Genomic DNA, 26194 nt, shown 5'->3' with positions numbered 1-26194 from the left:
TTCTTCAGGGTCTAAATGCTGCCTGAGGTGAAGTGATCAACTTGCTTCATTTTAAGTGTGCCCTTGGCCAGGGAACAGTGCTTACTGTAGCGCTTCTTCCCCGGCAGGCGTCCGGGTACACAGTTGCCACACGTATTACACACACGGACACGGATATCTCCAGTACCATTTTTTCCGATACTGGAAATATCAGGATGTGTAAAACCAGCCTAAAGCCATATTCACACGTTCAGTATTTGGTCAGAATTTTACCTCAGTATTTGTAAGCCAAATCGGGAGTGGGTGAGAGATCCAGAAGTGGTGACGTGTTTCTTTATACTTTTCCTCTGATTGTTACTCTCCTGTTTTTGGCTTTCAAATACTGAGGTAACATACTGAACATGTGAACGTGGCCTGATAGCGTGTTTCTGTTACTTCTGACTTCCCGCAAACAGCTGGAGCTGGAGCAGACCGCAACGCCCATCTGACCCGTAACAGACCGGGACCTCCCCTGGGTGAGTATAATATAACCTTTATTTCTCATCTTTCAGGTTACATTGGGGGCTTATCTACAGCATTACAGAATGCTGTAGATAGGCCCCTGATGCTGGTGGCCGCAGCTCATAAACGATTTTTGGGGTGACAGATGCCCTTTAAAAAGGTACTACTGCCCTCTCAGATTCTCAATATTAGGCCAGAGTCACAATCAGCGTAGGGAAATACGGTCCGAATTTTACATGCGTAATATGCAGAAATATTCCCAAAATACTGATCCATATGTCATCTGTAGGCAGGGTGTGGCAGCGTATTTTGCGCATGTAAACCTCCGTATGTAACCCGTATGGCATTCGTACAGCGAGATTTTCTCGCCGGCTTGCAAAACGGACATACAATGGATCCATGGGCTCAAATATTCATGAAAACATATATACAGTCTATATATATCATCTTACATATGTGCCTTTTCTGGGGTGTCTGGGGGCAGATGGTTTTAGCCAGGGGGGGAGTCAATATCCATGGTCCCTCTCTAGGCTATTAATATCTGCCCTCAGTTACTGGCTTTCCCACTCTGGCAGAGAAAATTGCGCGGGAGCCCACGCCAGTTTTTTCCGTGATTTAACCCTTTATTTTAACAGCTTGAGCCCCAAAATTTTGCACACAGACACTTGGAACATTAGTAGTGAGGAATATGTTAAAAAATAAGGGATATGAAATGGTTTCCTGTATGTAAACCATGTCTGATATCCTGTCTGGTTTGGGAAGAAGATAGCAAAAGCCAGCAATTGAATTACCGCCTTCTCTGCTATCTAGCGCTGTATGAAATATAAATACATATATATATATACTAGATCTACGTCGATACTGTGCCTGTCGCTGATTGGTCGAGGCGAATTCGCGGCAGACTGTGCCCGTCGCTGATTGGTCGAGGCAACCTTTATGACATCATCGCCATGCTGTGCCCGTCGCTGATTGGTCGAGGCCTGGCGGCCTTGACCAATCAGAGACGGGGGATTTCCAGGACAGACAGACAGACAGACAGAAAAACCCTTAGACAATTATATATATAGATATATATAGATATATATATATATGCTAGATTGTGGCCTGATTCTAACGCATCGGGTATTCTAGAATATGCATGTCCCCGTAGCATATGGACAATGATGATTCCAGAATTCACGGCAGACTGTGCCCGTTGCTGATTGGTCGAAGCAACCTTTATGACATCATCGTCGCCATGGCAACCATTATGACATCTACGTCGATACTGTGCCCGTCGCTGATTGGTCGAGGCGAATTCGCGGCAGACTGTGCCCGTCGTTGATTGGTCGAGGCAACCTTTATGACATCATCGTCGCCATGCTGTGCCCATCGCTGATTAGTCGAGGCCTGGCGGCCTCGACCAATCAGAGACGCGGGATTTCCAGGACAGACAGACAGACAGACAGAAAAACCCTTAGACAATTATATGTATAGATGTGTGTCTCACTGACATATATAATATATATATATATATATATATATATATATATATACCTATTCTATGTGTAGACATTTATTTTAGCTATTCTATTCTAACCTGTCAGTGTGATTTTACTGTACACCGCACTGAATTGCCGGCTTTTCTATAGAACACCGGTGCGTATTTCTCGCAAGTCACACTGTTGGTCCGTGTGTAATACGTATTTTTCTCGCCCCCGTTTACTTTCATTGGTGGATTTTTTGCGCAATACGCTGACAAACACAGAATGCTGTGATTTTCTACGCCTGTAAAATACGGCAGAGAAATATACGGCAGATAGGAGCTTGGCCATAGAGAATCATTGTACCGTGTGCAATCCGTATTTTCTGCACCTTTCATACGTCCGTAAAACTCGCTAGTGTGACCCCGGCCTTAATCTGACCTAATAGCAAAATGACTATAGTTGCCCATAGGATATGTCCCCACTTGCCCAAGCAAGTCAAAATAACATGTATGGGTATAACATCCTTTTCTTATAAGCACCACTTATTTGTACCATATAAATGAGATCTTGTATATACTATTCATCCTATGGGCAAATATAGTCATTTTGCTATCAGGTCAGATTAATATTGAGTATCTGAGAGGCCAGTAGTACCTTCTTAAAACCCCTGCCCCCTTTTTCTGTTCGTTGGTTATAGGGAAAGGAAGAACAGAGAGAGAGAAAGAAAAATAGGAGAGAGAAAGAAAGAAAGAAAGAAAGAAAGAGAGAAAGAAAGAAATAAAGAAAGAGAGAGAAAGAACAGAGAGAGAAAGAAAGAGAAAGAAAGAAAGAATGAAAGAAAGAAAGAAAGAAAGAAAGAAAGAAAGAAAGAAAGAAAGAAAGAAAGAAAGAAAGAAAGAAAGAAAGAAGGGGAAAGAAAACAGAGAAAGAAAGAGGGGAAAGAAAACAGAGAAAGAAAGAGGGGAAAGATAGAACAGAAAGAAAGACCAGAGAAAGAAAGAAATAATGAAAGAAAGAAAGAAAGAAAGAAAGAAAGAAAGAGAGAAAGAACAGAGAGAGAAAGAAAGAAAGAGGGGAAAGAAAGAAAGAACAGAGAAAAAGAAAGAAAGAAAGAAAGAAAGAAAGAAGGGAAAGAACAGAGAGAGGGAAAGAAAGAGGGGAAAGAAAGAACAGAGAGAGAAAGAAAGAACAGAGTGAGAAAGAAAGAAAGAAAGAAAGAAAGAGAATGAAAGAAAGAGAATGAAAGAACAGATAGAGAAAGAGAAAGAAAGAGGGGAAAGAAAGAAAGGAGAGAGAGAAAGAAAGAAAGAAAGAAAGAAGGGAAAGAAAGAAAGAAAGAACAGAGAGAGAGAAAGAAAGAAGGGAAAGAACAGAGAGAGGGAAAGAAAGAGGGGAAAGAAAGAAAGAACAGAGAGAGAAAGAAAGAAAGAACAGAGAAAAAAGAAAGGAGAGAGAAAAAAGATTAGAGAGGGAAAGAAAGAACAGAGAGAGGAAGAAAAAAAGATTAGCGAGGGAAAGAAAGAACAGAGAGAGAGAGAGAAAGAGAGAAAGATTCTATAAAGATACTATAGCGGCCCGGCTCCCATTGTAATGCCCACCTGAGCCTCTGCAGCGCCCCTGAGAACTCCAGCATGCCAGTGCTGCCCAGATTCACTAGAAGTGTAGCTAGAAGACAGTGCACTACACCAGCGATAGCAAGCATAGCGGGCCCTGTCAGGCCAATAGCAACCCCTGCGCTGTGCAGGTCTACGCGTAGCACCAAGAATCAGACTCCACTTCGATATAAAACTTGGAGGTATTAACGATAGTTGCTATTTGGTTGAAAATGTTTGTGTAAATATCTGTGTTACAGGTTTAAAAATGGACAATGGTGTGATGGACGGTGAATAACTCCAAAACTTTCACAGGGACCCCTTTGTTTACCCGGGGTCCCTGCTGTTCTATGGTTGCACCTACTGAACTGGGAGTCATGAACTGTGCATGACCAATCTTTTGCAACGTTCAAGCGTCCTTACCTTCCATAACCGAAAGCACTGTTATTTTTACTTGTTCATAGTATGTAAAAATTTTGTGTGTTTTCTATTAACATGTATTGTTATTCTTCTTTTCCCAGTCGGGGAGTACTGGATTTAACCGGGGGGGAGTGCAGCGCCCCAGAGTCCTTTTCGTTGCAGTAATGTCACTCTGCAACCCTTCGTCCTCGTTATTCCTCGCACCTTGCACCACGCACCATCACCTTTCATTGGACGCCCCTTAGCAGGGTCATGGACCAGGTCTAGCCACCGTGACAACCCCGGACCGAGTACCCCGTGGCCCTGCGTTTGGGGGTGCTCCACCTCCCGCTGCAGGACATATCATGATCTTCTCACATGACCTGCATCCCCGATTCCAAGGCGATCCCGCTGTCCGCGCTGTCGGAGGAGGACACGGTGATGGATCTGAAGCACTCCCTGAAGTGCCTCCATGGTTTCGTCACAATCTCCTCCCGAAATGACCTAATTTCCGGTCAGCTACCAGCACGTCACTTCCAGTGAAACACCACGTGCGAGTTTTAAAGTGCTCCTCGGGGCTCCGCTGTGTACTCCTGTGTCCACAGGAAAAGTAAGCTCCCGGCCGGGACAGCCTCTCATAATCAGGACTGTCCTGCTGGATCCGGGATGGTTGGGAGGTATGAAATTTGCTCCCTACCATACACCGACCTCGTACACGCACGGCTCCACACACCTCATACACATACGGTTCTGCTTTGGATGCCTCTTACACACACGGCTCCGCTCCGTACACACACGGCTCCACTCTGTACGACAAGTACACACATGGCTCTGCTCCATACACCAAGTATACACATGGCTCCACTCCGTACACCTTGTACACACACAGCTCGGCTCCGTACACCACATACACACACGGCTCCGCTCCATACACCTCGTACACACACAGCTCCGCTCCACACACCTCGTACACACACGGCTCTGCTCCGTACACACACAGCTCTGCTCCGTACACCTCGTACACACACGGCTCCACTCCATACACCTCGTACACACACTGCTCCACTCTGCACACCAAGTACACACACAGCTCCGCTCTATACACCTTGTACACACGTGTCTCTGCTCCGCACAAATCGTACACACATGGCTCCACTCTGTACACCAAGTACACACACGGCTCTGCTCCATACACCAAGTACAAACACGGCTCCGCTCAGTACACATCGTACACACACGGCACTGCACCGTACACACCTGGCTCTGCTCCGCACATCTCGTACACAAACGGCTCTGCTCCATATACCTCGTACACACACGGCTCTGCTCCACACACCTCGTACACACACGGCTCCTATTCATAATAATCTTTATTAATAATCTTTATTTTTATATAGCGCTAACATATTCCGCAGCGCTTTACATTTTTTGCACACATTATCATCGCTGTCCCAGATGGGGCTCACAATCTAAATTCCCTATCAGTATGTCTTTGGTTATATGAGTGTATCTTATTTAAGTTTGCACACATTTGATAGGAACTTTTTAGGAAGGTAACGGCTACTAATACTCTTCTCCATGCGTCTTCTGGACATCCGTCCCATATGATCAGGTCTGTCCCTACTGGTCAGTTCCTGAGATTACGACGTATTTGTTCTACAGAGGTAGATTTTGAGAAAAGAGCTTCGGATCTTAGGGAACGTTTTTTGGCACGTGGTTATAGTGGCAGAACTATTAAAAGAGCATATCACAGGGCCAAATATACTTCACGCCATCAACTATTATATGGGACTAGATCTGATACTGGACGCCGGGGCGATCAAGTGAGGTTTATTACTACCTTTAGTTCGCAGTTTAGTATGGTGAGGTCTGCTCTTGAGAAGGCATGGCCTATTCTCAAGGTAGACCCCATAATTAGTAAATTCCTTCCTGATAGACCTTTGATTACCTTTCGTCGCTCTAGAAATCTTCGAGATCATTTGACGAGGAGCCATTATGTGGGACCACGGGTATCCACTTTCTTGGATGCTGGCTCGGTTGGGGGTGGTTGCGTCCCCTGCGGTAGATGCATTGCCTGTCCCAACATCGATAGGAGTGCTTCCTTCACGGACTCCAGCGGCAAGAGAATGTTTGATATCAGACAACGTATAACCTGTACGACAAGATACGTAATTTATTACGCTACCTGCCCTTGTGGCCTAATTTACGTCGGTCTGACAACTCGCCAGCTGAAGGTCCGTGTTAGGGAGCACGTCCTGGGCATTCAGGCGGCAGCTACGCAGGTGGACGCTTCCACCCTCAAAACAATACCGCGACATTTTAAATTATTCCATGACTGTGATGGCTCGCTGTTGCGGGTTCGTGGTATTGATGCCCTCCGGATTAATATCAGGGGGGGTCAGTTGTCCAAACGGCTGGGTATGATGGAGTCACGTTGGATATGGACTTTAAAGACAGTCCACCCCCATGGACTTAATGAGAACCTCTCCTTTGCCCCTTTTTTGTAGTCGCCCTGCCTCTGCACACCTATCGTGCTTACAGTGCTGCGCCATGTTATCCTTGTTTTTTATTTTTTGGTTTTAACATATGTGTGTTTCCTTTTTAGTATCACCATACTGTTTGTGGGCTTATGGTCAAGTTATACCCTTAAGAAGATGATGATGATATTGGATATAACGGCGGATTTTGCTCGGATCAAGTACTGTCATTTATTTGTGGACCATCTCGACGTCTGGACACTACATTTGCTTACATGCGTGATATGGGGTCCTCCCTTTTTGTACATTGTCATCTTTTATTTGGACTCCCATATATATGCAACATTGTTGACAGCTGTACTATCTATTATTGTTATAATTGCATATGCTTTCTCATATATGTTACTTTATAGTGTATCTTTTATACATATGTATTATGCTCTGATTCTGGGCTCCGTCTATTCTATCCGTAACTTGTTTTCTTTCGAGTTACCTACCGTGGTATATTGCCCTACATTCGGTATTTAGGTATTTATGTCTTTCACTGTTCGTCTTATATTTTGTTGTTCATCGCCGCTGCGATTTGGCCCATTCTTTTGCCTTTGTTATTTTTGCCCTGTGGTGCCGGTGCGCCGCCCCCTGAGGTCAGTCTGTCGCATGGTCACGTGGGGCCCCATGTGTTCCGGTGTCAGCTGACTGGGTGGCGGTGCTCTTGTACGCCGCGTTATGGTAACGCTCCCTCACCTCCGTGTATTGTACGCTGTTTCGATACTTATGGTAGTGGAGGCGTCATGACTGGCCAGTGTGGTCGTTGTCATGGCGACGCTCTGGCGACGCCCTTCTATTTCCGGCGCTATAGCGCTACATGTCTTTGGCCAATCACTACTGCAGCGGTGTTATCCCTTCACTTCCGGTTGATGCGGAGGCGTCATGACTGGCCAGCATGGTCGCTGTCATAGCGACGCTTTTGCGACGCCCCTCCATTTCCGGCGCTACAGGCTTTGGGTTAATTATTATTGCAGCGGCGTTGTCTTTTCACTTCCGGTTTTGCGGTCTTATCCTCACTATATAAGACAGTACACGTGGATCTTCGGCACGCCCCCTGAGGAAGGTTCTTGTAACCGAAACGCGCGTCGGGGTTAGCGGTGGACGGCGTGGTGACGGGCCTATATGTAGCGGTATGTTATTATGATATCTATTTGCCTTATTTTCGATATGCCCTATATCTATATGTCATCCTACTAGCCGATTCTGTTCACATGTCTGGCTATGCCATGATAGGTCTATGTCTGTACAGTTTTATTATTATTGTTGTTACTTTCCGTCCATGGCGCTTTTAGTGGGTACATTGTGTGTTGTTCTATCGCATGGTTTCCCATGTTTTTCCCCCCTACCTGTTTTTATTGTATATCTTCAATAAAATGCTTTTTGATATTTTGGACATATAGCTGTCTTGGGTGCTTTTTGGTTTAGTTTATGTCTTATGGCAGCTTGTCCTGGTAATGTCCAAGTGAATGGTGGGGAGTAGTATTAGTCCCATTGGTGGACTTTATACCTGTCTATTTCCTTCCCCTATCGTATAGGATGTCATTTCTTTTGTATTCACATTTGATAGGGTGTGCAACATACCCATTTGCAGCATGTGTCTCTGATTTTGTGTAAAGAATTACTGTATGTCTGAGAAATAGAGGACTACAATTTTTTTACGAGCTTTTATTATTATTATTTATTATTATACATTTTTACAAGCTTTTCAGCAGTTCTAGAGATCACAGAAATTTATAGCGCACTATAGAATAGTGTATGGCTCAGAAATGTAGCCAAGGAAAATGTTTCAGCGATTTTTGTGTGTGAAATTCTTGAGCCCCCACAAAAAAATGCAGCTATATATTTGCCAATGGACTGCACAGGCCTAATCCTTGTCTATAGGCTGAATTCTGAAACTTTTCCTGCTCCTGCAACTCTCTCTCACTCCCGGGGCTAAAAGCAGATCATATGTGCTGCAAACGATTAGCTCTTATAAGGGCTGTTAGTATGATGGCTCAGCCTCTGCACCAGTATCAACATCACAGGATTCTGATTTGTTATACTGTACACACATACGCCTTGACAAGCACTCTCTCCCTCCAATATGAAGTGTCACAGAACTGTGCAATGGTGTGTGTGCAGAGCCATGTGGCGCCTGTCGTTTTATAACCTATGTCACACGGCCAGCCAATCACAGGAATGCCACAACTAAGATGGCTACGGCATTGCAGTGACTCACAGGAAATCCCTGCATGCTTATTGGCTGTGTAACAGGTGCCAAAGGTGCGGAGCAGTGAGTTTTCACTCGAGCACCGCCAATTGCTCTCCGACTAATGAGCACCTGGATACTTGAGTGATAACCGAGTATCACAGAGCATGCGAGCATCCCTAAAAGCTATCTAATAATTCTGCAGACCTTGATAAAGGGTGTTGATATTCTTACTCCACGCGCTCCCTCATTACACAAATACTCATTACCTTATCTGCTTCATCCAATAAGTATTCAAGCTTGAAGATGGAAAATATGCAGAAAAATGGATACTCACTTGCCTAATAATTGTGCACACAGAGTATATTGTGAACTGTACTATATACTGTACAAAGTCATCAATACTGAACAAAATAACAGAATAATTCTAACACTTTATTTTAGTAAATTAGCAAATTTAAATTATAGAAATGCTTTATTTGTCATACAATTTATCTTTTCTAAAAAAAAAGTTTATTAAAAATGAAATTTTTTTTTTTTCTATAAAAAGAGTTCTTCTTTGAAAATTGCACTAAAATTATTCTGGTATCTGATCCAACTAAAGGAACTAATCATTAACATTATACACGGCAGCACGGTGGCACAGTGGTTAGCGCTGCATCCTTGCAGCGCTGGAGTCCCGGGTCCAAACCCCACCAAGGACAACATCTGCAAAGAGTTTGTATGTTCTCTCCGTGTTTGCGTGGGTTTCCTCCGGGTACTCCGGTATCCTCCCACATTCTAAAGACATACTGATAGGGAATTTAGATTGTGAGCCCCATCGGGGACAGTGATGATAATATGTGCAAGCTGTAAAGCGCTGCGGAATCTGTTAGCGCTATATAAAAATGAAGATTATTATTATTATTACAATACTGTTAATAAAGAAAAACTTGGAGAGGCCAAGACTTGCTTTCACTGCTTTAATATTGTGTTTACAGGGAACCTTACACATCGGATAATGGTATTAATCTGTAGGTCTAGGGTTATTGTGCAGGTTATTAGCATAGGAAGGAGCCCGGCTGCCTCACGGAAAGCACAGGAGTTAAAGTTAATGTACTTGCGCATGCCGCACTTACAGTATTGCAGCAGGGCACCTTCCATATGCTATTAATCTTCAAATTAACTCTATATCTGTAGGTCAATAGCGTTATCCAATGTTGCAGGTTTCCTTTAATTACTGATTTAAAGCATAAATTCCAGCAAAGCTATGTTGCATTAAGTTTAGGTGCTTAATGATTTGGCGGTTCCATCATATTACTTTCGGAAGTAGAAGATAACAGAGGAATGACGTGTGCAGTGCTATACAGGGTGCTATTCGACAACTTAAGTGAAAAATCCTTGGAGTTTGGGGTCGGATGTTGATGGTTGTTATTGTTAGGGTACATCTCTGTTCCAATTTCAGAATAGATGTGAGCTGTTTCTTGATCTTTGGAAAAAGTGGCTGGTTCCAAATAAGCCTGGAAACCTTCAGCTACATGACCTCTTGGATCAGTCATCATGGTGTTTGCTTCCATAGATAAAAGTTGTTCACTTGCTGGTGTTGGATTTTGGAATATTATTGAATAAATTGGATTGATTAACTGATTATGCACCAATGCTGATTTAGAGAGATTTCTCACAGGCTCTTGGGAAATATCATGTCCTGAATTATGGTATATTGACTGTTAATTAAAAAAAAGAAAAAAATGAGAATAATTTTAATTAGCCAATTTAGCTAAAAAGAGATTATCGAAATACATTAAATCTGCTGAGAGATTTCTACTTTCTGTATGCTTATAATATAATGCAAAAGTTTATACAGTGATTTGTGTTGTAAGATAGAGTTGCACTTACAGCTAGGTTCTTTCTGGAGTTGGCTTTTTTGTTAAAGAAAACCTGTTATCAGTATCTGGCATATTAAACTAAAGGTATGAGCATAAAGTCACTGTTCTACTGATTTAATAGAGAAAGCACCAGAATTGGTGTATCTAAGGCTGGGTTCACACTGCGTTAGTGTGACCCATTTAACGGACTACGTTACACCACTGCATAACCCAGTGTAACGTAGCCCGTTAAGGCCGCCATTACTGTCAATGGCGGACGCATCGCTAGCGCACACCCATTGTGGGCGTGCGCTAGCAATGTGCCGTCATTGAGTGTGGACCCAAGACGCGGGCTGCAGCGTTTCCGGGTCCATCACTGCTAGCGCAGATGGAGCTAGCAAATGCTCCATCTGCGCCAGCGCTGTGAAAGCGCCGGCACTTGCGTTAGTGCAGTCCTTTTAACGGATGTGTTGAACGGACTGCACTAACGCAGTGTGAACTTAGCCTTATAGATTTGCTTTTTCTGGGGCGGCGGCAAACTGCTCTTTTTAGGCTGGGGGGGGAATATTCATGGCCCGTTCCCAGTCTAAGAATACAAGACCCCAACTGGCTGCTTTAGCTTGACTGGTTATCAAAAATGGGGGGACCCCACACCATTTTTTATTTATTTATTTAAATAATTTAAAAAAAAAAGCATGGGGACCCCTTTAGTTTTGATAATCAGCCAAGATAAATCTGATAGCTGGGGGCTGCAGCCCGCAGCTGTCAGTTTTGCCTGCTCTGGTTACCAAAAATAGAAGAGAACCCATGTCTTTTCTTTTTTACACAGTATATTGGCCAGTGGCCAGTTATAGCTATACCAATACTTGATATGGCTGTGGTTGATCCGGAAGTGCCCCAAAAGCAAAGCTTGTTGATTGGCTGCACTGCAGCCTTTCAACAAGCTTTTTTGGGGCTGCCGAACCCAAACAATAACACAGATTTTTGGGAGAAGTCTGTGTTCGGCGCTCATGTACGGACACCGAACTTTAGCGTTCTGGTTTATCCATCTCCAGTGTTTATCACTCCCCCATTACTAACCCAGTCAGAAGAAAAAAAAACACACACAAAAAATACTTTACTTAAATAAACACTTCACAACACTTTCCCTGGTTCACCACTTTATTTACAAAAAAGAAAAAAAATCAGGTATGCCATAGTCCATCGAATCCGATGTATTCCAACTAAGGTCAGAGAAGTCTGTCAAATCCTCTATATATACTAGTGCATTTCTATACACTTGTACTCTAGGCATGGCAAAGCACCAGAATTGGCACATCTAATAGACACACCTTTTGTGTGGCAGCTGCTGGTTGCAATTTTTAGGCTGTGGAGAGTCAATGTCCACGGTCCCTTCCCAGTCTAATAATATCAGCTGTCTGCTTTAACTTGGCTGGTTATCAAAAATAGGGGGGACCCAGGTATTTTTTTTTAAATTATTTATTGAAATAATTTTAAAACACGGCACTAGACACCTCTATTTTGATTATCAGCCAGCTGTTTATCAAGAATAGAGGGGACCCCATGCCATTTTTTCTTTTATTTATTCATTCAAAAAATACATGTACAGTAACATACTCACTCACTGCACTAATTATCTCACTGATAATTTTATTACTATTGACAGGTGTTGGCTGATGAATACTATCATCAGCCTCGCTTGCTCTCACTGCTATCAGTGAGACCAGGCATAAGATGATGAGAGTAGTACTCTTATCAGTTTATGCTTGTGACAGGTGGTAACTAGTGTTGAGCGATACCGTCCGATACTTGAAAGTATCGGTATCGGATAGTATCGGCCGATACCCGAAAAATATCGGATATCGCCGATACCGATATCCGATACCAATACAAGTCAATGGGACATCAAGTATCGGAATGTATCCTCATGGATCCCAGGGTCTGAAGGAGAGGAAACTCTCCTTCAGGCCCTGGGATCCATATTAAAGTGTAAAATAAAGAATTAAAATAAAAAATATTGTTATATTCACCTCTCCGGCGGCCCCTGGACATCAGCGGGAGGATCCGGCGTCCGGCACGGCTTCTTTCTTCAAAATGCGCGCCTTCAGGACCTGTGGAATGACGTCCCGGCTTCTGATTGGTCGCGTGCCGCCCATGTGACCGCCACGCGACCAATCAGAAGCCGCGACGTCATTCCTCAGGTCCTAGAAGGCGCTCATTCTAGGACTTTAGCTGAGGAATGACGTCGCGGCTTCTGATTGGTCGCGTGGCGGTCACATGGGCGGCACGCGACCAATCAGAAGCCGGGACGTCATTCCACAGGTCCTGAAGGCGCGCATTTTGAAGAAAGAAGCCGTGCCGGACGCCGGATCCTCCCGCTGATGTCCAGGGGCCGCCGGAGAGGTGAATATAACAATATTTTTTATTTTAATTCTTTATTTTACACTTCCGATACCGATACCCGATATCACAAAAATATCGGATCTCGGTATCGGAATTCCGATACCGCAAGTATCGGCCGATACCCGATACTTGCGGTATCGGAATGCTCAACACTAGTGGTAACCTTTTCACCACTGGTCACAGCTGCTGGCTCACATGTTGTTATGTCTCTTGCCAGATTTTGCACTTGCCACATGTTTGGACAACCTCTTTCTATTTTGTAAAAATTTGGAAGCATGCAAATACTCATCCATGGGAAAATAGCTTAACAGAAATATTAATACGATTTCTAAATTTTCATTCACACAGTTCATTTTTTTCTTGCATTTTTTTAGTGAGTGTTTAAAAAAATGCAGCATGTCAATTATTTCAGTGTTTTATGACAGTTTTTCTTAGTTAAGGTCAAAATGAATTAGCACCAAGAATACACATACAAATGCACAAACATAGCACATAATTTGTACTGTGATTTTCTGACAATGGACTACAATTTTCATATAGAAAAAAATGCATGAAAAAAACACATTTGAACACATCCTTTTGTCACCTCTAGGGATGGCTGCAAGAACTCAATATGACATGTCTTAAATTCTGTATATGCGGTGGATTAAGTAGTCTGTTTCAGAAACACAAACTACTAACTATTTTTTAAACATGTCCTATACAATAATTGCCAGTTGGGACTTCCGGCCATTGTCATCGTATCCCATAAGGTACTGTGGCAGTGTCACTTGCACAGGTCGTGGTTATAAGGCCACGAACTGCGCCTGTAGTCCCCACTACTCCTGCGCATGCGCAGTAACAGCCACAACTGTGCGCTCTACCTGCGCATGCGCAGTAATGATGCAGCTGTTACTGCGCCTGCATGGGGAATAGCGGACGTTAATTTCACCACACTTCGATGCGATAGCATCAAGCCTTTTTCTAGTTAAAAATAATCAGCAGTGTTTTTTTTTTTGTCCAAAACTGACCTCAACAAACTTTATATTCCTTCACATTTCACAAGTGAGTGTCAAAAAATGTATAGCCTGTCTAGACACAAACAAAACTCAAAGGGCATGATTCAATAAAGATGTTATGCCAGTAAAAAGCTTTGAAAAGTTGTAAGTTTTGGAAGCTTGACGCTGTGCTAAAATTTTGAGACTTTTCGTGCTCCACTGTCATTTTTGCCTAGTTCAGACAAAGTGGGAGAGCTGGTGTGGGACATGATGAGTGACGGCATTCACTCTGCTACACATGGAGGCACACGCCACTTGTCCAAATCAATCAATTAGGAGTGTCTGTCTCCAGTATACATGAAAATTCTCCTTTTGAAGAATAGGGGTCATAAGGCTTGCTTCATCATTTGCAGATTTTTATTAGGTCACTATTCTTTTTGTTTTTTTTTTGGTATTCATTGATGTTTTATGCTCCAAATTATTTAAAATGGTGCATGTGGTTCATGAAATTTGCACACTGTGTTCATGCAATTAGCTGGAAGTACATGCTGTGAAAACCTCCCAGCGTATATTTCAATGTTTCCATAGCTCCTCATTGACTAGATACAGGTCAAGAGTTAGTTTTTGTAGCTTCAGGCTGAACGGCATGCATATGCACTTTGGTTATTTAACTGATTACTCAACTCTAGTACATGGAGTTTTCATGTGCAGAGAGCCAGAAAAATTGTATACTGTTCCACATTTTTGCCATGGATCCTTATGGTATGGAGAAAAAATAACAATCCATTCATCTAGATAGCAGATCCTGTTGGAAATACCCCTCATGAATGACTATGCCCAACTTTGGCCACAAATGCAATGTACACTTGGCCGCAAGCCTCAGTCAGTGATTTTTAAAGTATGTGAAAATGCGGATTGTTGCTCATCAGTGTTTTGGAATAGAGTTTCATCAGTTTTTGGTCAGTATCAGTTTTTACTATCAGTATTTCATCAATAATTTTCATTAATGAAAAAAATAAATAAAAACAAAGCTTCTCCTATCCAATACAATGTTAATGTCGGACAGCACACGGTTTAAAGCTTTCTGTGATTCTCATGGACCCATAGATTTGTATGGGCAAAAAAACAAACATATGTACAACCCTCTAAGCTGTAATGGGTATGTATTGCATTAGTGAAAAACACAGAACTGGTATGTGATTGTCAGATGTCTGGACGAGAGCTGATTCAGAGGTTATTTAAGAGCTTTTTCATCTTCACTATATTTATATGAAAACTGGAGAAAGGTCAAGATAAATCAGATACCTTCAGCAGTGTGGATTTACCTCCATATGGTATACTGTCTTGTGGATCTGCTGCAGCCTAATTCTTCAGGCTAATGTGACGCCCCAGGGCCCTGATCGTCATGGTGGAATTGCTTTCTTCACGGGGAGAGTGATGTTATGATTGGAAGCGATGAAGGATTCCTTTTATCAGGTAATCACAATGCACACAACATGTTCACACTACAGGCCAGAAGTGGGAGCTCTGATCCTGCTTATGGGCGGCTTCACTATATATAAATTCTGGTCTGGAGGGAAAGGCGGGCGACTCACTAACATAGGGGGGACTTTCACAACCTTTTCAAGTGAGCATTTTCTCTGCTCTGTTCCTCATTTTAACCCAGATAAGACTATTGTGCTCATTATCATTCCAGTTTTTGCTACAAGCTTCACTATTTTTAGGCTTATTAGGCTTATTAGGCAGCTGTAAGCCGGAGACACACTACAGCGAGATACGGCCGAGTCTTGCAGGTTAAAACCAAGCTCTGGCACTTGCACTCCAGAGCGGAGCGTGCGGCTGCATAGCAATACATGGAGCTGCATGCTCCGCTCCAGAGTGCCGGTGCCAGACCTGCGAGACTCGGCCGTATCTCAATGTAGTGTGACTCTGCCTAAAACTTGGACTATCCTAAATAAAAGAGCTAGTTCTGATTAATGCAATTATGGTCAGTTATCTGTCTGTATATCATCCATTTGCACAGCAGATCGCATATGGTCTACACAAAGACCAATGTAAGTCAATATGCTAATGCACATGACGAATTCTCTGCACAGATTGTTGGGATGTGGGGATAAAATTGCAGCATGCATAATCTAGTCCAAGATAAGGTTAGTTGTATTGAATCAAATGACGTTACATATGCAAATAGTCAACTCTGTAATTTATTGATGTGAGTGGCCTATGAATCACCATGTAAATGAAGAGGAAATACATTACAAATTCACAAAAACAAACTGCACTGTACTCACTTTCCCGAGGTTCAACGGTGATTCTCTGCCTCTACTGCCAGCGTCTGTCATTGGCTTTGGCACTGACACTATCTGGACAGACAATTATTCAGCTCAGTGGCTCTGTCAGTGTAGATGGAATGCGCCATTCAGGGTCACTGAGCTCCCTGATTCACTGCCGTGTTGTCAATGGGATGCCAACGTCACAGTCAATGTCAGACACCGGGAGCAATGGCGAAAACTCGCTGGTGGACTCGTGGAAGGTGAGTAAAGTGTGGGATTTTTAACACCAAACTGCAAACAGGGACATTAGATGAAAAAGCACAAATCCTTTAAGGTACTTACATGATTTTCGGAGGCTCTATTTGGACTTCTACCTGGAAAGAGAGAACAGTAATAATCTTACATGAAACATAAATTATATGATGTGGCAATGTTAATAACTACCGTATTTTCCAGCGTATTAGATGACTTTTTAACCCCTGAAAATCTTCTCAAAAGTCGGTGGTCGTCTTACACGGCGGGTACGGCATGTGTGGAGCTCTGAAGTCACTGCATATGGTGCAGGGAGCGGTCCCGGATGTTTCCCAGGGTCTGGAGGAGAGGAGACTCTCCTTCAGGCAGTGGGATCCATATTCCTGTAAAAAAAAGAATAAAAATAAAAAATATGGATATACTTACCTTCCGACAGTCCCCGGAGTCATACAACCGCGACATCACAAAGATCCTCCGTGGCGCGCAATGCATCCCAGGGAACGGAAGCCACCGCATGCATCGCGGAGAGGCGGGTGAACTCCAGGGGCCGTTGGAAGGTAAGTATATCCATATTTTTTATTTTTATTCTTTATTTTTACAGGAATATGGATCCCAAGGCCTGAAGGAGAGTCTCCTCTCCTCCAGACACTGGGAACCATCCGGGACAGGTCCCTGCACACGCCATTTAAGATGACACCCAGTGTATAAGATGACCCCCAAAAAGTTGTGGGTCGTCTTATATGCCCAGTCGTCTTATACGCTGAAAAATATGGTACATTCAAATCAAAAGCAGATGACGCTCTTCTTGTGAGTGAACAGCTTGCATTGTAGAATGCTTACGTTTTCCAGATATCATGACAATTAATTTTTCTAAATTTGGATTATGGTACATTTTGAAAAATGTTGTAAAAACTACCTTTCCCATGTTAGATCGTTCACTATCTGTGAAGTCCTGTACATTACTATTGCTTTATTGTCACAGAAAAATGGACACTATGATTGTAAGGTTAAATGCTTACAACCGAAGGAAATATTACACAGTAGTGACATATGGTCATCAAGACTTCATGAAGCAAGTATTTTCTTCAGAAAGTTCAAGTATAGGCTACAAAAAATAGAAAAGATATGTTCAATTTTATGATGTATCTAACACCTCAACATTGAAATTGCAGCACCAAAGAGGAAGAGTCGTGGAATTATGGAAATCAGAAGATCGATAGACGTGTTAGGTATGTGTTTGCATGTTATGCAATCCAAGCCAACTAGAAAAATGAGTTGCATGTACAAAGATCACCATAATAAAAAACTGTCATGCTGCTGCAGTGCAGTATAGCGCAACCTCCACCATAGGGAGCTTGAGAGGGAAGTGAGACTGTACACAGAGTAGCACCACAGAGCAGCAGCACAGGCACCACCAAGTGGCGAGAGAGTGGTCAGACAAGCCGAGTCAAAAAAACAATCAGAGGCAGAAGTACCAAAGGTATCAGCAGTACACGTGGTCAGGAACAAGTCAGGAGGTTCAGCAATGGTCAGAAGCGGATAAGACAAAGACAGAAGACAGACGTGAGTCCGAATACAAGCCAAGTCAGAAACCAGAGAATCAAATCAACAAAATGGAAACGCTGGGAAACGGGCAGACAGAGGGAGTCAACAGACACGGGGCAAGTCAGGGATCACAGCAGGACAAATCAAGAGCTACCAGAGTCAGGTTCACACGCCGAAGGCAGAACTATAGCTGACACCGCTAGCAGGATGCATAGGAGCTAAATAGCAAACCTGAACCCAGAATGAGGCAGAGCAAAGTTAACCCTTGACATGATCTGCCCGTAAAAAGGGCAGACAGGATTAAACCCTGGAACGGATCATGACAGAAGCTACCCAATATGATATGGTACTTGTTATTGCATAGGTTTCGTTATAACGCTAACTTTTTGGTTTGCCTTTGCGTTTAATTAATAATTTGTACACATTATTAATCAACTATTTGTACATATTTTGGTCACAGGGAGGGTCCGTTTCAGCCATATAAAGGTTGTTTTGGGTTGTGTACTTTCACAGCCATTGGGCTCTTTTAAATATTTTTAATATTTGGTCTATCTGTGCATGTTGAAGTTAGTACAGTTACTTGACTCTTATTATTATTATGCATACTCTTTTATCTAGTTCGCTTGCATTTCCAATACAGCATGCTTTAGGTAGATCCATAAAATACTTTTGGTGGTGCCTACTATCATCAAGTTTTACTTTCATATTATGCAGTCATAGCGGCTTGCATCTGTTCATATTTGCTTTATTCTGTTCAGAGATGTTGGCTATTCTGTTCTATCACTCCTCCCATCAGACGAAGGCTGTTTCTAATTGGTGCTGGGTCTGGCCTGTCCATTAAATTTGTAGACTTTTAAGGCCTCTTTCACACTTCCATTTTTACAATCTGCACAGGATCCATCAAAATGTTGAAATGACGGATCCTGTGCAGATTGTAATAAACGGGTGCACTGGGCCTGTTTTTCTGACAGACCCATCGAGGCAATGTGCACCTGTTGTGTATGTGTCTTCGCAGCGGTTTTCCACTGTGAAAATGCATACATAACACAACCCATGTTAAAAATAAAAACAAAATAAAAAATCGCAATATTCTCACCTTTCGGCATCCCGCGCAGCCTTACCGATGCTCGTGATGCTCCTGGCAGCTGGTGTTCCCAGTAACGCCTTGTGTTACAATCACCTCTGATGACTCCATGGTCTCGCGAGACCGCGACGACATGGGGTAATTTTGCAAGGCATTACGAGCATCGGTTATGCTGCGCGGGATGCCGGAAGGTGAGAATATTGCGATTTTTTTAACATTATATCTTTTTACTATTGATGCTGCATAGTCAGCATCAATAGTAACGAGAGAGAGAGAGCGAGCGAGAGAGAATTTCCCTGATGGGAAATTCTGCCGCGCATGCTCAGTTTGAAAAGACGGCATACATCGCTGGATTCCTGCTTTTCACAGTCAGCAACGGATCCTGCGCCCAAAGGCTTCCATTATGGCCAACGACGGGCAGCGCAGGATTCGTCGCTGGACCATTTTCTGACGTGCAGAAAAAACGTTCCCCAGTGCGTTTTCTCTGCCTGATGGACAGCAATTTTACGACAGATCCAGTGCACGATGGATGAAACGTGTGGCCAATCCGTCGCTAATACAAGTCTATGAGAAAAAAAACGCATCCTGCGGGCAAAATCGCAGGATCCGTTTTTTTTCACAAAACAACGCATTATGACGGCAGATGAAAGACGGAAGTGTGAAAGAGGCCTAACCAGGGAGTGGCATCGTTGATAAATATTAGGTTTAGGATCTCATTAATGAGAGGTATGCCTTTTCGTGGCTGTTGGGTTCTCACAAATTCGCCAAATTGTGTGCTAAGGACTGTCCTTTTATAAGTTTATTTTTTATAGTTAATTCAGTCCAAATTTAATATATTCAATGTTTGCATACATCTTGGCGCATGCAAGGTGCTGCTGTATTCTTATGTTTGTGTATATACAACATTTGCAATCCCGTGCTGTCCGGTCTGTATACTCTCTTTTACTTCCTCCCCTGCCCAGGAGATGTGGTATGATCAGACCACGTCCCTGTACAGTCAGACACAGCCATTACACAGTACACAGCAGGGGCACATTTATAAGATTATCTCAGCACAGGAACATTTTATTTGAACACATCCAATTGTGGAAATTATTATCATTCCAAGATCTATTGATTAATATATACTTTATATGCTTTATAGAAAGCATTGCTAACACTACATTAATAACACATTATTTTACTTATTTATATATATATATATATATATATAGTCTTCAATCTTGTACATTTCTTACTGTTCAAAGATAAAGAACTCAAAATTATTACAATGGTGGAAATGGTCCATCAAGCTGCTCAAGTAAAAACCCTACTTGGTTATTTGAATAAACTTACTTCTCTGTGCTCTCTTGTAAAGTAGGCATGATATTAAGGACACACAGAAAATGACAATTCCTCCTGTGATATAATGTATCCAAGATGGTGTGGAACCATTATCAGTGCTTGAATCTATAGAACAAATAATTGACTATATAAAATTATATGTTAATACTTAAATTTATTGCAGAATATATTTAAACAACATTTACAAAAAAATAACAGAACATTTTACATGTTAAATGAAAGACAAAATTCACAAATAAAAGTTAATTATCATTAATTTTGTTTTATATCCAAAATTCTGTACTTATTAATTTCAAAATGTTCCGGGGGTCTGACCTTCTGGTAGGGGTGGACAATTAGCCGATGCAGCTGAATCAGGAACTGGCGGTGAAGGTGGAGCTTGCAGAGCGGTTAATAATGAAGGCAATCTGGCTAGTCACTCAGAACCTGAGGCTCTGGGGGGCCCATTAACAGATTGCCTTCATAAAAGATAGCATGCCGGGTAGGGAACACTTCTGCAGCTCTGCTGCTGCAGGATCTCATCCTCAGCTTCCTGCTCGGTGCCTTCTCTGTGACATAGGAGTGCGCGGCTTGATGACACCAGCATGCAGAGTGTGCCTGTGTAATTTATACATTTCCTGGCAAGAGCAAAAAATGCAGCTATGTCGAAGGCGAATGGTCGGAAAGGTGAAAGTGTCTTTTTTTCTGAATACACGGAGAGAGGACAAGGAGGAAAGGGTTGGGATGGGATTAAGGGGTGATAGAGGGACTACAGGGTCTCTTAATAAATAAGTGGAGGGGGAGGAGGACATTTAACATGGATTTAAAGAGTCATACTGAATTGTGGAGTCGGAGTAGACACTATCAGGAACTTGTAATGAATAGAGAGGTGGTGGAGGATGCCAAGCACTTGGTAGCATCATCCCCTACTGCCAATTCACTATAAGACCCCGATAGTGTCTTCACCAACCCCACAATTCATTGTGATGCTATCGAGGACTTATAATGAATAGGGGACACAGTAGAGGTGTACACATTCACGATTTGCAGCAGAAAATTATTTCACCTCACTTTGAATTTTTTTTCTGTTTTACAGTATATTGTATGGTAAATTGGATGGTGTCCTTCAAAACTACAACTTGTCTTCCAAAAAAACCAACCCTAAGGCTACGTTCACATTTGCGTTGTTGGGCACAGCGTCGTCGACGCAACCAACAACGCAAAACACAATGCTGCGTTTTTTGACGCATGTGTTGCCATAAACTAGTAATGTTCTTGAATTTTGGCGCAGGGAAAATGCTACAAGTAGCGTCTTCCGCGCCCTGTCTGGTGCGTCAAATTGAGGCATGCGTCGTAAAACGCAATACAACACATACCGGAGCATGTCCATGTGCCCCCCATGTCCATGCGCCCAACAACGCAAATGTGAGCGTAGCCTTACATGGCTATTTTAAGAGAAAGTAAAAAGTTATTGCTCTTGGAATAAGAAAAGTGAAGCAATGAAAATTGGCCATGGCAGGAGGGGATATGTACAGAACAAATTGATAATGAGTGTATGGAGTGTGCTCACGGGGTGAGCTCCACCCATACCTTCAGGTAATTGCTATGCTTGGCTAGAGCCACACGACCATATTTTCTCTTATCTAAGAGAATTGGGCCGATTATGATAATCACAACCTAATCAAACTCTGATCAGAGTTTGGTCAGAGTGTGATCAAAGTGTGATATGATTTTCTCAGATGAAGAAAAGAATAAAAAATATGCCTCCATCATCTCCATTCTGTCAGTCCTTGAAAATCGGACCGCGGCAGGTGTCATCTGAGCACGGTGTGATTTTATTTCCACTAACTTGTACCCATTGACGCTTCCATGATGCAATCTCATCAAGGGGCACCAATGAGTTGATTGACAGCCAGGGCCTGTTGAAGAACTCCATGTCTGGCATCACATAGCTGATTTAAAACCCAGCCTATAGCTGAGGTTCATTAGAGTTCATCATTTTACTATTTGCAGCAATTCTGTGGCATTGTTGTGCATATTACACAGTGCCAGTTTTGGGCACCGGTGCTCAGGAAGGATATAATGGAACTAGAGAGAGTACAAAGGAGGGCAACAAAATTAATAAAGGGGATGGGAGAACTACAATACCCAGATAGATTAGCGAAATTAGGATTATTTAGTCTAGAAAAAAGACGACTGAGGGGCGATCTAATAACCATGTATAAGTATATAAGGGGACAATACAAATATCTCGCTGAGGATCTGTTTATACCAAGGAAGGTGACGGGCACAAGGGGGCATTCTTTGCGTCTGGAGGAGAGAAGGTTTTTCCACCAACATAGAAGAGGATTCTTTACTGTTAGGGCAGTGAGAATCTGGAATTGCTTGCCTGAGGAGGTGGTGATGGCGAACTCAGTCGAGGGGTTCAAGAGAGGCCTGGATGTCTTCCTGGAGCAGAACAATATTGTATCATACAATTATTAGGTTCTGTAGAAGGACGTAGATCTGGGGATTTATTATGATGGAATATAGGCTGAACTGGATGGACAAATGTCTTTTTTCGGCCTTACTAACTATGTTACTATGTTACTATGTTACAAGTGATCAGTCAATTGCTGGTTCAAGTCCCCTAAGAGGACTAATACAGTAAAAAGTAGCAAAAATCTTTTTAAAAAATAAAAACAATACAAGTTAAAATCACCCCCTTTTCCTCAGTTAAAAATAAAGATAATACAAATTCACATATGTGTTATCACCTAGTATACAAAGTCTGATCTATTAAAATATAAAAATAATTAACGTGATCGCTAAGCACTGAAAACAGAAAAAATTCAATGGTCAAAAATCATTTTTTTGGGCGCTGCAATGCTGCATAAAATTCAATAAGAAGCAAGCAAAATGTCAAATCTATCCCAAAATTGTGTCAATAAAAATTATGTCTCACCCTGCAAGAAATAAAAGCATTTAGGGTTTTGGAAAATGGTGACGAAATCAAAACATTTTTTTTTTTATATTTCGTATTTTTCTTTTCAACACTAAAATAATGAAAAACTAGATAAGTTTGATATAACTGCAATTGTACTCATGAGGATAATCATTTTACAAGCTCATTTTGCCACATAATGTACGCTGTAAATACAATGCCGATAAAACAGTGTCAGAACTGAGTTTTTTTTCCGTAATTTCACTACACTTGGAATTTTTTCCTGTTTTCCAGTACATTATAGGGTAAAATGAATGTCATTCAAAATTACAACTTGTCCTGCAAAAAACTATGTCATGATTCCAACCCTCAGTGTGTCTGGGATATAGTTAATAATGGTTCCAATCCGGTACAGGGGCATGCTGAAGCTGTGAGTACTTTGATTGACAGCTCAGTGTCTAGTCAGGTGCAGGGGCATGCTGAGCTGTCAGTGTTTAGACTGACAGCTCGGCCATCCAATCTGAGAATGAGAGGAGCTGGACTGTCTCCAGGTGTTCCCTGTCCTAGGTGATTTCCCAGCTACTTAGTTGAGCTTTTAGTCCCAGATCTCTGCCAAGCGTAGTTTCAGCTAAGTGTAGTTCATTTTCTCTGTGCCTTGTTTTACTTGATGATCTTTCATTGCCTGACCTTGAACCTTATTCTGAGCCTCCGTCTGTTTAACCCCTTCACTCTGATTCGCTATCCTCCTGGTATTTTGACCTTGGACCATTGCCTGACTACCCATTTGTCTCTTCCCTCTGTTTATGACATGCCCTCATGGATTTCTGCCTCAGACTAATTGACTATCTTGACTCACGGCTTGTCCATGAGAAGTGACTTATCATCATAAACAAGCCCTCAAACGTCTATGTGAAAAGAGAAATAAAAACAAATGATGGCTCTTGGAAGAAGGAAAGGATAAAATTAAGATGAAAAATAAGGAAATTGGCCAGATTGGGAAATGTTAAACATACAGTAATATGAAAAAATGTGGGCACCCCTATTAATCTTAAGCTTAATGTTTTATAAAAATTGTTTTTTTTTTGCAACAGCTATTTCAGTTTCATATATCTAATAACTGTTGGACACAGTAATGTTTCTGCCTTGAAATGAGGTTTATTGTACTAACTGAAAATGTGCAATCTGCATTCAAACAAAATTTGACAGGTGCATAAGTATGGGCACCCCACCAGAAAAGTGACATTAATATTTAGTAGATCCTCCTTTTGCAAAAATAACAGCCTCTAGTCACTGCCTGTAGCTTTTAATGAGTTCCTGGATCCTGGATGAAGGTACTTTTGACCATTCCTCTTTACAAAACAATTCCAGTTCAGTTAAGTTTGATGGTCGCCGAGCATGGACAGCCCTCTTCAAATGATCCCACAGATGTTTAATGATATTCAGGTCTGGGGACTGGGATGGCCATTCCAGAACAGTGTAATTGTTCCTCTGCATGAATGCCTGAGTAGATTTGGAGCGGTGTTTTGGATCATTGTCTTGCTGAAAGATCCATCGCCTGCGTAACTTCAACTTTGTGACTGATTCATGAACATTATTGTCAAGAATCTGCTGATACTGAGAGGAATCCATGCGTCCCTCAACTTTAACAAGATTCCCAGTGCCAGCATTGGCCACACAGCCCCAAAGCATGATGGAACCTCCACCAAATTTTACTGTGGGTAGCAAGTGTTTTTCTTGGGATGCTGTGTTTTTTGGCCGCCATGCATAACGCCTTTTTGTATGACCAAACAACTCAATCTTGGTTTCATCAGTCCACAGGACCTTCTTCCAAAAAGAAATTGGCTTCTCCAAATGTGCTTTTGCATACCTCAGCCGACTCTGTTTGTGGCGTGCTTGCAGAAACGGCTTCTTTCGCATCACTCTCCCATACAGCTTCTCCTTGTGCAAAGTGCGTTGTATAGTTGACCGATGCACAGTGACACCATCTGCAGCAAGTTGATGCTGCAGCTCTCTGGAGGTGATCTGAGGATTGTCCTTGACTGATCTCACCATTCTTCTTCTCTGCCTTTCTGATGTTTTTCTTGGCCTGCCACTTCTGGCCTTAACAAGACCTGTACCTGTGTTCTTCCATTTCCTTACTATGTTCCTCACAGTAGAAATTGACAGGTTAAATCTCGGAAACAGCTTTTTGTATCCTTCCCCTGAACAACTATGTTGAATAATCTTTGTTTTCAGATCATTAGACAGTTGTTTTGAGGAGCCCATGATGCCACTCTTCAGAGGAGATTCAAACAGGAGAACAACTTGCAAGTGGCCACTTTAACCTTCGTCCGGCTGAGTAGGTACAATTGTAACTATTCCGTTTTAAAATTGCAATAACTTTTTTTTTCGAAAAGCCGTAGAGGGCTGAAATTTCGTGACATCTCTGCAGTTTTGGTCCAGAATATATTGGCCAAATTTCAAGAAAATATATATGAAGTTACAATTGTACCTCTGCAGCCTGTTAACGTTGTAAAATTATGCAGCCTGATGAAGGTTAAGTAGCTTTTCTCATGATTGCATACACCTGGCTATGAAGTTCAAAGCTCAATGAGGTTAGAAAACCAAAAAAGTGCTTTAGTAAGTCAGTAAAAAGTAGCTAGGAGTATTTAAAACAAGAAAATGATAAGGGTGTTCATACTTATGCACCTGTCAAATTTTGTTTGAATGCAGATTGCACATTTTCTGTTAGTACAATAAACCTCATTTCAAGGCAGAAGCATTACTGTGTCCAACAGTTATTAGATATATGAAACGGAAATAGCTGTTGCAAAAAAAACCTATTTTTATAAAACATTAAGCTTAAGATTAATAGGGGTGCCCAAACATTTTCATAAAACTATATCTATACATGGCTAACTTTAAAATCACATATCAGGGA

General features: G+C 42.1%; 1 protein-coding gene across 1 annotated transcript in view; it reads right to left on the bottom strand.

The window, feature by feature from the left end:
- Window positions 1-8226: 8226 nt before the first annotated feature.
- LOC138672790 (uncharacterized) overlaps window positions 8227-26194 on the bottom strand; it is a 67277-nt gene continuing 49309 nt past the window's right edge. The window contains exons 5-7 of the mRNA XM_069761161.1: window positions 20364-20477; window positions 16490-16521; window positions 8227-10353 (exon numbers count right to left, since the gene is read on the bottom strand). Of these exons, the coding sequence (XP_069617262.1) occupies window positions 9922-10353; window positions 16490-16521; window positions 20364-20477 (578 nt within the window). The 3' untranslated portion in view covers window positions 8227-9921. The remainder of the gene's footprint in view (window positions 10354-16489; window positions 16522-20363; window positions 20478-26194) is intronic.

Source organism: Ranitomeya imitator, chromosome 1 (genome assembly GCF_032444005.1).
Source record: "Ranitomeya imitator isolate aRanImi1 chromosome 1, aRanImi1.pri, whole genome shotgun sequence".
Lineage (NCBI taxonomy): Eukaryota > Metazoa > Chordata > Amphibia > Anura > Dendrobatidae > Ranitomeya > Ranitomeya imitator.
The sequence above is the reverse complement of the archived record's forward strand: the minus strand, read 5'-3'. Positions and strand labels throughout refer to the sequence as shown.